Raw genomic sequence first — 13,692 nt, forward strand, 5'->3', positions numbered from 1 at the left:
ACCATCTCTTGTATAAAAATGTCCACTACGTTAATGCTCCACCATGTCATTAAATTAATCATGCTTCCTCTGTAACTCTGATAATATTATTATATTCTACTATTATAATAAATTGAGGTAATATTCTGGTACTGTCATAAAGTGATGTAAAAAATGACTTAAGAATGTTGTAAGCTTTATTCTCTCATTTATGATCCTAATGGAAAAATGTGGATTTTTGAGTTCTCCCTTGGGTGTGCTTGATGGAACTGCATAGTTTAGTGTCCTCTCTTGGGTACTTAGTGTCTAATGGAAGATAAGTACTCCTGGGAGGCATTAGGTTAGGCGGTTCTACCACACTTTGTTAGTGGTAGTGAGTCAGGGAGAGTTTCTAAGCTTGTTAGTATGGCTCGGTGCAAGAATGTTGGTGGTAGTCCTAGAGATGACAATGGTGAGAGACGACCACCCCCTTCGTCAGGCAGAGACAAGGGGAAGGCCGTGCAGGTTGAGCGCCCTAAGAAGCACAAGAGGTTGGACAGAGCTACTCATGAGGCGATAGCAGTAGCAGCAGAGCATGCCGAGAGGGGTGGTAGAGCTGGTGGTTAGCACATTGGAGATGTGCATGTTTCTCTTTCTGGGCATGAGACATCTTCATAGGAGACATAGCAGGCAGAGCAGGAGGAGACGCAGGAGCAAGAGCAAACACCATAGCTTCATCAGTCCACATGTGCTAGTGCTTAGGTGACCCCTAGGCCTGAGGGTCTGAGACATGGTGGTTGAGTTCCAAGAGCAACTGCAGCAGAGCCTCCACCACCACCTATTCACCTAGACTTGAGGAACATCATACTACCCTAGTACAAGAGCTGAGGTTTGTCGATTTGGATGTGTGGTTTCCACCTCAGAGAGACCCTAGAGCTCTAGAGGGTTGGTACACTCCACTTCACAAGGACTTTGTCAACGAAATCTGGTCGATAGTCTACTGAGGGGTATACCCATGGTAGTAGATGATTGGTGGAGGTGCGCGTAATAGGAACTGGATGGTGATACAAGGCGCAGAGAAAACGATTTAGATAGGTTCGGGCCGTCTGATTGACGTAATACCTTACGTCCTATGTCTTTGTTAGATTGTATTGGATATGAGATGAATTCGAGGGGGTCCTTACCCGCCTTATATAGTATGGGGGTAGGGTTATAAGTCGGTCTAGGCCTAGATCTATTTGGTTATATGGTAAGTATTTATAAGGAATACGATATCTATCATATCCGAAAAGATCTTCCTGTGTCGCCAAGATGTCTTCTAATTGCCTTGTGGTGCACGCCGACTAGAACTAGGCACTGTAGGCCTTGATCTTATGGGCTGGACCACCCCTAGCAGTGCGGACCATGTCTGTTACCGTGGGTACCTAGGGTTATACCCCCCACAGCTAGTCCTCAAGTGCCTTGTATCCGCTAAGCAACACCATCTTGAGCAAGTCCAAGTAGTTTAACTTGGAGTCAGCCAGCAAATCTAGCAATCTGACCAGTTTAACTGGTAATCCAATCAACAGAACGAAGTGCCGACCAGTTTAACTAGTAATCCGACCAGTGGAAATTGAAGCCAGCCAATTTATCAGGTGACCTGATCTTGGACTTAGACAAGTAAGGCTTGCCAGAAGGATGTAAGAAGCTCAAGTTTAAAATTTAAAAATTCTCCACCTTAGGTGAAGTGTACACACTTAGGCTTTGTTGGCGAAGTCAGATGATCATCATCCATGACTTATGCAAAGAGCATATTGGTACTGATATATACACTGCAAGGTGCAATATATGTATTATAGTCTCTGAGCCTGACAGTAGGTGAAGAAGACACCTAGTGTTAGGATCAAAGAATTTCAACGATCACTTAGTCAGGATAACCAACTCCTAGCTTAGCCAGGAGCACAGCTAGTCCCCAGCTTAGCTGAAAACCAGTAAGAAGAAAAAATAGTACATTCACCGCAAGGTGAAGTGTACACACTTAGTCCCTGAGCTTGCTATAAGATAAAGAAACATCTTGTAGCAGGATCAAAGAATGAAGTGTAAAGGATGAAGTCCCCGCACTTAGCACTGGGTACATGGAGTAAAATTCAATAATACCGAGCGGTAAAACGTGGAGAAAACGGAAAGTGCTTAGCACTGGATTGCTGCGATAGATATACTTATCCAAGCCCCTGATGTGCCACACAAGATCCGCACCCTAATCTGGACAGCATGGAAAACCTTGATATCACACATGACATGCAGCGTCGACAAAACGGAGTAAGCCAACAAGCGAATCGGCAGACAAAGTCCCCAGCTTAGCTGGCGAGCCCCTAGCGTAACTGACGATGAAAATGACAGACAATTCAACCAGTTGGTTGGAGAAGAATCAAGTACCGAGCAGCCCAACCAACTGGTCGGCGGTGAAGAGAGCGCCGAGTAGAAGTGAATGCCGAAAGGTCCGACCAGCTAGTCAGCGACGAAGTCAAGAATCTAGTGGTCCGACCAGTTGATCGGTGGAGAAATCCAAAGGCCAGATGGTGCGACCACCTAGATGATGATCCTACAATACAAATATGTAGGATGGGTAGTACATGATTTAAAAATAAAATATATGAACTCAGTTATGAAGAAAACAGAGCGGAGTTTATCGGGAGCAATGTATCGGTGAATTTTATACCCCGCAGAGCAGTTTATGTTTATTTGGACTTTGTTCATATTTGTTAAAAGAATAAAATCCTAAAAATTTGGAGAGTGCTGAGCACTTAAAGATGGAGAAAAATTGGAGAGCACGGAGAGCATTGGAGAACCGTGGCGAAAATGGAGAACCGTGGCGAAAATTGGACACCGTGGCAAAAATTGGAGATCGTGGAAAAATTTAGAGACCGTGTAGAAATGTGGAGACCATGGAGAAATATGGAGACCGTGGCGAAAATTGGAGACCCATGGCAAAAATTGATGATCGTGGCGAAAATTAGAGATTGTTGCGAAAACTAGAGACCATGGTGAAAATTGGAGATCGTGCCGAAACTAGAGACCATGGCAAAAATTGGAGATTGTGGCGAAAACTGGAGACCGTGGCGAAAATTGGAGATCGTGGTGAAAACTAGAGACCAAGACGAAAATTGGAGACCCGTGGCGAAAATTGGAGATCATGGCGAAAACTGGAGACCATGGCAAAAATAGGAGACCCATGGCGAAATATGGAGATGTAAACCGACGAAGCAATCTCGAACGTTAGTATGCCCGGGGGCCCATTATACCAGCCCAAATAACAATTGATGGAGAAGTTGGAGGGGCGCGAAGGAGGTGGCGCAAATATTGCAGAGGGGGCGAACAATGCGGCGGGGTCAGCGCGGTTTCCCAAAAACCCTAAAGATAAAGGGTCGGGGTCAAACTGTTTCAATCCACCCGCGGTGGCGCACTATCCTCATTCCGCATTAGCACACCTTCTTCCTCGCAACCACATAGTACTAGGTGCTTTGCCTTCTTGCACACTGCTATAGCCGCAACTGCAGCATCTCCACAACCGAAATCATAGCCAAATCAAATCAAATCCGATCCATGGCAAAGGGCGGGAAGAAACACAGCCACTCGAGCCTGAAGAAGCCAAGGAGGGAGGTGGCAGAGAGTACCGGCGAGGTCCGCCATGACCAGGAGTGGGTCAAATCTATGACCACCCAGAAGATCCTAGAAGGAATGGTGTTCGAAGGTGTCCTGCAAGATCAAGCAACCACCGGATGGTGCCCCGCTGCAGGTGAACCTTTCCCAACCCTCGATACCAGTGAACTCGTTGTATTCATGGCTTATTTTGTTCGTGGCTTTGGGATTCCTACGCATCCTTTCCTGCAGAAACTTCTTGGTTACTACGGCATTAGCCTGTGCCATCTCCATCCCAATAGTATCCTTCATATCTCCCTCTTCATTAATCTGTGCGAAGCAGTTCATTGGAATCGCTCCGCACTTCAATCTTTTTCGCTATTTCTTCTGCCTCAAACCCTTTTCTAGATCTGGCTCCCCCAAAGTGGTCGGCGGTGTTTATCTGCAGCTGAGGGATGGAATGGTTAGAGAATACATACAAGTGCCTCTCAACACGTCGTTGAAAGGATGGAATGCTAAGTGGTTTTATATTAGAAATGCTGAACCGAGCCTGTCTGCCAGGCATAGACCACTTAGCAGTGCCAAGCACAAACTGGTCGGCAAGACCGAACGGTGAGGAGATGACCTAGGTCACTGAGCTTCTGTAGATTCTAGGTCAGATGCGAAACAATCTTAATGGAGTTGGTGTAGCCATCAACTTCGTCTGCCGCCGGATTCAGCCGAGCAAGGAGAGAGTCCACCCTGCGTATGAATACGTAGGTGATGAAGATACCGCTCAGGAAGCCCCCAAGAGGATAAGTTCGGATGTCGCCTATGCTCGGCTCCTAGAGCTTTTTTCAACTAACACTCAACTGAACAATGTGAGGTAGCAGAAGGCATACAACATCATGAATCCACCACCATGGGTAAGTGTACCATTTGAAGTCCTTATAATGTCAAATCTTGATGATGTTAAAATGTCTTCTTGAAAACTTGTGGGCAAGATCATGTTGTGTATGTCTCCGATGTGCCGGATGGCACCTAGCCAAAAGGCGTAGATGCCCGTCTGGCCCAGGCTCATGTTGTTCCATCATCGGAGAGCAGTTCATCGTCCTCATCTGAGGACATGGTGGAGAAACCTCCCAGGCGTCGGTAGCCACCGCATGGGAAAGAGTTGGCCCTAGGAGAGCCAGCAAAGAAGAAGAAGAAACCAAACTATCCGCCAGCACCAAAGGGTGGAATCTGGATGAGAGAGCCTCCGGCCAGCCGACAAGTCATCACAGACTAGTCGGACGATGATGAAGACGCAGGCAAGAGGCTACAGTGGTGAGCTACGTGGATGGCCGCTCCAGCACCGACCGCTAGAGCCTCTGACTAATAAGCACAAGGCGTCGCTAGCCAGAGATCTGCTCAGGGAAAAATCCCCGAGCCTAGACGAGAGGCTTCGGCCAAAAGGGTCACCACGGTGAGGATAGAAGCACCAGAGATGAACTGGCCGCCTCCGGTGTTCTCAAGATTTGTACCGGCAACTAGAGGGTAGGGGAGCTCTAAAAAGCCCTGGCCATTTAGAGCTACATGCAGGCGGTCCAACGAGTAAGTGTTTTTGCTCTAGACTTAGTCCAAGCAAAACCAGTGTGGAAGTATCGATGATAAGACATCATGTTGCAGGGAAACATTGGCCGAGGAGCTTCACTCAGTCAACGTCAATGCTGCTCGATAGGGCGGCCGAGCCAAGTGCCACAACAGCTACTGCTCAGGGTGCTGAGGCGGGACAGCTAGAAGAAACACGAGAGGCACCTACAGATCAGGCTGGTCCCCAAGACGAAGTCCCCGAGCACCCAGAGCGAATGAACAAAGATGTTGCTACTGAGCCAAGCAGTCACCTAGAGCCAAGGGCTAGTCCCTAGTCTTAGACGCTAGGGATGGAACTTATCCCCTCTGTCTAACCCCGAGCCAGTCAAGCACCGAGGCAGGCAAGGGAGTCCTCCGAGGTGATTGAAGAAATTGAGCATGAAGCACCAAATACCCGGGATCCTCCTCCTCAGCTTCTGCGGACCTTCATATGCCGTGGAGATACGATGGAGGTGGTGGAGGATGAGGAGGCGAGCAAGCAAGTGAAGAAGCTCAGGGCTGGACTAGCATCGGTGTCTGGCCAAATTGAAGTAAGTTAGTCTACGCAACCAATTGAGAATACAGATTATGCCTGTTAACTGCTGGTCACCGCAAGAGGTAATGAAGATCTCCAAGAGACGCAGACGCCTGCTAGAATGGGCGGCTCCATCGGTTGCTGAAAACCAGAGGTTACGCGAGCCTACGAAGACTCTAGAGAAGATGTTGGCTAGAGCACATGCGGACCAGGATAAGTTGTGAGTGGAAAAGACGCAACTTGAAGCAGAGAACTGGGAGCTAAATAATAAGCTAGGCAATGGCGTAAGTTGAGAAAAAAAGTAAAGCCTTAGGCCATTCAGAGTGTTGCTTTCATATCTTCAGTTTGCCCATGCTAACCAAAATCTTTTATTGGTGTAGAGCTTGTTGAAGCTCTGAGGCAGGCGGAGGCCAAAGCGGGTTTGGCGCATGCTGCCAAGGTGGAGGTGGAAACCAAAATGCGCTTGGTGCATGATGCCAAGGCAGAGGCAGAGATTCAAGCTCTGCTAGCATGGGAAGCCACAACGCTAGTAGAGAAACAAAGGGATGAAGCTCGAACGATGGAAAAGCGCCTCGCTGATGAACTGCAATGTGAGTTATTCTTCATGTTAATACTCATCTTGCTATGAGAAGCTTTTTAAGATGATTGCCCTCCTTGTTTGTAGTGATCCAAACCAATAGTTAGGCGTAGTTCCGTGACTTCGCACTCTGGCTAGAGGCCAATAAAGAGACGATGAAGGCCATGACCGACGGGATAAAGCCCGTGCTGGACCTCATCGACCCACAGTTGTCGGAGCTCGACAGGCGACCGCAGTCAGATGTCATCGTGGAGAGGTGCAGGTCGGCACTGGAGAACTTCAAGCATTACGCTCGTGGCATCACTTGTTCTACTGTGGGCCATGCACTGGCGGTTGTTCGGTCATTCTACCCCTCGGTCAAGCTTGAATGAATCAATGGTGGCTTTGCCCAAAATCTAAGCGATGAGCAAATCACCGCGCTAGAGGAGGAGGTGTCTGATTCGACAACCAAGCTGGCGGACGACTTGGATCTATTCGGCGATGCTGATCCTCAACCATGATGACATGTAACAAATTTATCTATGTTATGCCAAACAACTATGTATAAAACATTATGTTTAAGATGTATGAAATGTTAATATTTAATATTAACAATGCATTGTTATTCCTTTATCTTGTTATCTGCCCTGGCTATTCCACACCCCATGGCGTTAAGAGCTTAGCTCCTGTGCGCGCTTAGGAATATAGGTATCACCGAGGAGCCACTGTCGGCTGCCCATGACGTAGAGCACTATTGCCCTTGCACGTTTAGGTGCTAGACCGAGAACAGGACTTCTTCTGGATAACGCGAAGGAGAAACATGGCTGGTCGATGAATCGAAGGGTGATAGTATATGTCATCTTAAAGATGTTTAGTGTGGAGAAATAAGTAGCTTGAGAAAAATTATGGAAAACAAATGGAGAAAATGTCATAGATATAATTATTATTGAAATACATAAAAAGGTACATATCTTTAGTAGAACGTCTCAAGGATAGAAATGCCTAAGGCGTTCAATGCGCCATGAATTAGGGGTGTCGACACTGTCTTGATCGTAGAGCCTATATGACACTGGTCGGGTCACAACTTTTATATGTATGGACCTTCTTAGAGTCGGTGATGCAAGCCTCCATTCTAGCCGAGAGGTCCATCGCTTCGGCGATGGCAAGTCCTTCTCTTTCGCATTCGTAGGCGGTGGAGACATTGGCGCGTAGGGTGAAGACGCCTTGCTCCATTGGGATCTTCAACACCATGTAGACATAATGGGGCACGGCCATGAACTTGGCGAGAGCTGGTCGGCCAAGGATGGTGTGGTAGGCGGTGTCGAAGTCTGCCACAAAGAAATTCATGTACCCACTATGGAAGTGGTCGGCGCTACCAAACTGGACTGGCAAGGTGATCTGCCCCAAAGGTTGGGACGCTCTGCTAGGTACAATACCCCAGAATGGAGAATCAATAGGAATGAGATCGTCCTTTGTGAGGCCTAACTCAGTTAGGGCTTCGGCGAAGAGGATATTGAGGGAACTCCCACCGTCGATGAGGACCTTCTTGAACCACACATTGCGGATGGTTGGATCCAACATGAGTGGGAAACGCCTAGGGTATGGGATATTTGCCCATTGGTCAGCCCTACTGAATGTGATAGGATGCTCTGACTAGTCCAGATATTTGGGATCAGCGACCGTGTCATACTTGGTGATCGACATGACCTACCGAGTGGTGAGCTTCTACTGGCATTTGCTCTCGGAGGCGACGCATCCTCTAAAGATTGTGGCGACCATCTTGTTGGCATCTTGGAAAGCAAGTCGTGCATCCTTAGGATGCTCCTCCTCCTTGCCATCATCAGACTCATCATCCTTGTGCGTCTACCATTTATGTTGTTCATCATGGAAAGCTTTGGCCATGCCATAGCATTACCGCATGGTGTGCTTGCTATTCTTGTGAATTGGGCATGGACCGTCAAGGAGCTTTTCATAGGCAGCATTAAAATTGCGCTTAGCGTGTGGCTGCTCTATGTTGTTGATGAAGTTTTCTGATCGACAGCGACGTGGCAGTGCAGTCCTCGATCCTTCTAGCCGATCATTATGCCGGCGTTCACGATCGTCGTAACGCCTATCGCGATCTTCATAATACCGTTCTTCACGACGATCATCATCATGACGTGGCTAGCGATGCTGAGTAGGAAGCACGAGCAACGTCGTCCTTGAACTGTCGATCAGCATCTTCAGAATCTGCGTATGAGTTTGCAATCTTGAGGAGTTCGCCGATGGTTTGGGGCCTCTTGCGGTAAAGTTTGGAACATAGCTCCTGATGGTGATGGAGTCCTCTGGTGAAAGCGGAGATGGCTTCGCTGTCATCGATGTTGGGGATGGTGTTCCTTGTTTCGGAGAAGCACCTGATGTAGCTTCATAGAGGTTCCCTAGAGGTCTGATGGAGTTTCTCTAGATCATACTTCGTGCCAGGCTACAGGCACGTTGCCATGTAATTCTCGACGAAAACTTTCTTGAGATCATCCCAAGATTCGATGGAATCCTCCCTTAGGCCCATAAGCCAATTGTTGGTTGTCTGGTAGAGAATGACAGGCAAATAATTTGCATTACATCACTGTTTCCCCTGGTGGCACGTATGGTGATCTCGTAGAGCTGCATCCACTGCTCGACATTAGCCTTGCCATCGTAGGGATCGACCCCAAAGATCTTGAAGCATGCGGGCCACTGTACATCTCACAGCCTTGCTGTGAAGGGGTGGGGTCCCGTCGGCTCGATAGCGGGGAGTGGTCGAAGGCCAACGGGGTCGCCGTGTTGGTTGTCGTACTCCTATCGGCATTGGAGTTCTTCCTGATGTTGTTGGGCATGACCATTCTCGATGCGATTGCGGGCATTGAGATTGGTGTTGATGCGGTCGTAGGCGTCACCATGCATGGTTTGATTAACCTCCCAATTGGCATTACGAGCCGGTCGCTGATTTCATGGTCCTTGTGATCCGGGATTGATGGCAACATTGCCCCTAGAACCCCCTTGGATGATCTGGCCACTATGGTAATGACTCCCTCCATCATGGCAAAAACTATGGGGGTTACGACTGCGTGTGGTCGCTGTCGAATAAGACAGAGCTGGGTTCCAGATGTCGTTGACTTGGACCTAAGCTGCTTTAAGTAGCGCTTGAATCTTGAGTACCTACGGCATTGGTGAGTGTCGAGCAAACTCGTGGGTGGCCACAGCTAGATTGGCGCTCGGTGTTTGCTCCACTTGCTGGTTGTCCACCATGAGGAACTCCTATTGGAGATTACGAGCCAAAGGCGGCGGGTCACGTTCGGTAGCTTGGATGATGTCTTCTTCATTGCGACGCCATTGGCGATCGACGTTCCTAGTTTCATGTTCACGGCGCTGGACACTGGTCTCTCCATCGATAGCAACACTATCGTGGCTAACCATGAAGAGCTCTCTCCCAAAGCCTAGAGGGAAAGGTGGGCAGGTGCTGGTAGAGCCCTCGGAGTATGGCTTGGGGCTTTCCTCCAGGATTGTATGGAGCATGTCATCCAAAAGATCTGTTCGGATTTGCACCATGTTTATCATTGGCGCAGGCTGGTCGGCCTTAAGGAAGTCGATCTGATAGAGATCGTTGACGTGACTATGCTCGGCGTGGTCAGCGAAAAGATGGTGCACAGCGTCTTGACAGATCAGATCTGCACCCACTAGCCCAAAAGGATAAGGCCTTGGCATGCTCTCCATTGGGGCGGGGACTGGTCGGCGTTGAACGGTACGCCCTTCTAAAGTTGCCGTGATCACCAAATATTCATCTTGCCACCTCGGATGGCGTGCACAAGTGAAGCGCTCGATGTTAGTGGTATGGTGACCTTGGAGTGCAGGAGGTTCATCGCACGCTCTAGATCGATCTAAGACTGGATCCATGAGGAGTTGACATTCCGCTAAGCGGTCTATGACCCGATCGATGGATGCGATCAAATCATCATTGCTAATGGATCTCCTAACCCTATGGCAGGGCATCGAGATCAGAGATGTCGTTGCAAGTGTTAGCACGATCGGCACAGGGTGATCCCGCACCGCTTCCACAATCTCCCCGTTGCCGTCGAGGCCGATGATCCAAGTCATAGATCCGACCGTGAAGATCTAGCCTAGCTTTGGAAAGGCCATGGAGCTCAGGAAAGTGACCATCTGGTTGGCCATGGAATTAGCACACACACACCCTACATGGCGCGCCACTGTCGACGAAATCTGGTCGGTAGTCTACCGAGGGATATAGCCACGGTATTAGATGATCGGTGGAGGTGCGCATAATAGGAACCAGATGGTGACACAAGGCGTAGAGACAGCAATTTAGACAGGTTCGGGCCGTTGATCGATGTAATACCCTACGTCATGTGTCTTTGTTAGATTGTATTGAATATGATATGAATTCGATGGGGTCCCTACCCACCTTATATAATATGGGGGTAGGGTTACAAGTCGGTCTAAGCCTAGATCTATTCGGTTATATGGTAAGTATTTACAAGGAATACAATATCTATCATATCTGAAAAGATCTTCCTTCATCGCCAAGATGTCTTCTGATTGCCTTGCGGTGCACGCCGACCAAAACTGGGCACCGTAGGCCTTGATCTTATGGGCTAGACCACCCCTAGCGGTGTGGCCCATGTCCATTGCCGTGGGTACCTATGGTTATAACCCCCACAGACTTCTACATTGCCTTGGACCTCACCGGGATCAGTCTTCGTCCACACCTTGTGTGTCCATCAGAGCAGGTGGTGAGGCCATTCGCCCATTCTTGACTTACCTGCCAGGTCTGGCAGATCTTCTCAGACGGTCTGGGAAATATGTGGAGGCTTAGGTCCGTGAGTTCTATGCTTCACTCTGGATAGATCCAGACCACCAGTACTTGCAGTTCACCTTTAGAGGCAACCCACATAGGATTTACGCCAGCACTATCAGGGAGAAGCTTCGCTTGCCAGCGTCTACCACCAGACTACAAACCCAGTGCTACGGCACTTCTGACCCACCCAGGCATGCACACAGTGGACAGACTCTAAGCACAGCATAGGTGGCAGTTTGCTTCAGGCCATCGCTCGGAGACAGTTCTCGACGTACTCCCAGTGAGCTCAGACCCATCGTTCGTCTCTTGAACGACGTGATGAGGAGGACCTTGCTCCCCAGGACAGGATTCAAGGAGGGGTTGACTAACCTCCAGCAGTGGCTCCTTACAACTTTGGCATCTCAGTCTGAGTTTGACATTGTTGATTTCATGATTTGTGAGATGGAGGACACCATTGCAGATGGGATTCGGGCTCGACGACACCTTCCTCACTCCCACTAGGTTAGTTTCTTGATTATGACATAGCTTCAGTTGAGACATCTAGGTCTAATGACAGAGTTGGAGCAGTCATCTACAGAGTTCTTGTCTATAAGATGAGTTCAGTTATAGATTGTCAACGTGGGAATAGGGTTCTCAGGCGGATTCGCCATTCTATCAAGCCTGCAGACATGGATGATGTTGATCGACAGGATGAGGCCATCAGGGCTGTTGAACAGGTAGAGCTTGAGCAGCTTGAGAGACAGCAGGATGACAGACCAGGTGGACACCTCCTCAGACAGTTCAGATGCAGACTACAAGCCAATTCCTCACATGCCCCCACGGGCACACGACACTGAGGCCAGTGGCTCTAGTGCACCACCACCTCAGCGGACAGATCCAGTTTTAGGGGGTGCTTGGTTCTTTAAAATCCATGTCACATCAAATATTTAGATACTAATAAGGAGCATTAAATATAGATTAATTATAAAACCAATTACATAGATGGAGGCTAATTTTCGAGACAAATTTTTTAAGCTTAATTAATCTGTCATTAGCGCATGTTTACTGTAGCACCACGTTGTCAAATCATGAACTAATTAAGCTTAAAAGATTCGTCTCGTAAATCCGTCGCAAGTTATGCAATTAGTTTCGTAATTAATCTAGCTACAGCGTCAGGCACAGGCACAGGCACAGGCACAGGCTATTGCCAATGCCCAGATGCAGACATGGCAGGATCATTTTTAGCACTAGTTCCTTCTCTTCTAGCAGCAGACTCTGCAGTTCATGGATCACTAGCCTGTTCGTTTGGCTGTGGCTTGTCGTAAACGATCGTAAATTTTCAGTCAGAATAGTATTTTTCTCTCACACAAACCAGTCAGCAGTACTTTTTTATGAACCAGCAACGATACGAACCAGCCAATCGAACAGACTGCACATGTTCTGCCACTCTAGTGCTCCTCCATTTGTGCCAGCCGTCCAGCAGCTAGGCCCAGCAGCTACCACTACTACTGTGACCCCAGCGTTATAGTCCAGCAGACTTTAGGGTCAGGGTCAGCTGCTAGGTTAGGCCCCGTTTAGTTCCTCCCAAAACTCAAAAAATTTTGCGCAGTATCTGTCACATCGAATCTTGCGGCATATGCATGGAGTACTAGATGTAGATAAAAAAAACTAATTACACAGTTTGGTGAGAAATCGTGAGACGAAACTTTCGAACCTAATTAGTCCATAATTAGACACTAATTACCAAATACAAACGAAAGTGCTACAGTACCCAAAACCCAAAAATTTTCGGATCTAAACAGGGCCTTACTTCGCCTCGCCTGTCGTGCAGTTTCCACAGTATTTTGAGGGTGTTTGGTTTTTAGTCGCTTCTAAAATTTATGTCACATCGAATGTTTAGATACTAATAAAGAGCATTAAATATAGATTAATTATAAAACCAATTACATAGGTAGAGTCTAATTTGATAGATGATTTTTTAAGTCTAATTAATCTGTCATTAGCACCACGTTGTCAAATCATTGACTGATTAGGCTTAAAAGATTCGTCTCGTAAATTAGTCGCAAGTTATATAATTAGTTTTATAATTAATTTATATTTAATACTTTATACATATGTTTAAATATTCGATGTGACAGAAATTTTAGAAGGACATGTAAAACCAAACACCCCCTTTGTTGCTACTCCAGGCACAGGGCAGGCCCAGGGGTTCACACCGATCACTACAGGCTTCACACCTGGTCAGTTTGAGTCAGTGCTAGTGATAGGTACCCCAATTTACTGGAGTCTGTCAGCGACGTTCAGTGAGAGCGTGTTTAGTTTCTACCTTAAAATTAAAAAAGTGCTACAGTACCTATCACATCGAATCTTACGATATATGTATAGAGCATTAAATGTAGACGAAAAAAAAAACTAATTACACAGTTTGGTTGGAAATTGCGAGACGAACGTTTTGAGCCTAATTAGTCCACGATTGAATACTATTTGTCAAATAAAAACGAAAATGCTACAGTAACCCAAATTTCTAAATTTAGGCAACTAAACACGTTCTGAGCTTATAGGTCACCCCTGAGTTTTGGGTACCTGTGCCTACTACAGCAGCTCCACCTTCAGGGATGATAGGAACTC

General features: G+C 47.5%; 1 protein-coding gene across 1 annotated transcript; it reads right to left on the reverse strand.

The window, feature by feature from the left end:
• Positions 1 to 7,316: 7,316 nt before the first annotated feature.
• Positions 7,317 to 7,838, reverse strand: LOC136515453 (uncharacterized). Its single transcript, XM_066509034.1, has one exon. It carries the CDS (start codon positions 7,836 to 7,838, stop codon positions 7,317 to 7,319), a length of 522 nt encoding a protein of 173 aa, XP_066365131.1.
• Positions 7,839 to 13,692: the final 5,854 nt, after the last annotated feature.

The sequence above is a fragment of the Miscanthus floridulus genome, chromosome 17, assembly GCF_019320115.1.
Source record: "Miscanthus floridulus cultivar M001 chromosome 17, ASM1932011v1, whole genome shotgun sequence".
Lineage (NCBI taxonomy): Eukaryota > Viridiplantae > Streptophyta > Magnoliopsida > Poales > Poaceae > Miscanthus > Miscanthus floridulus.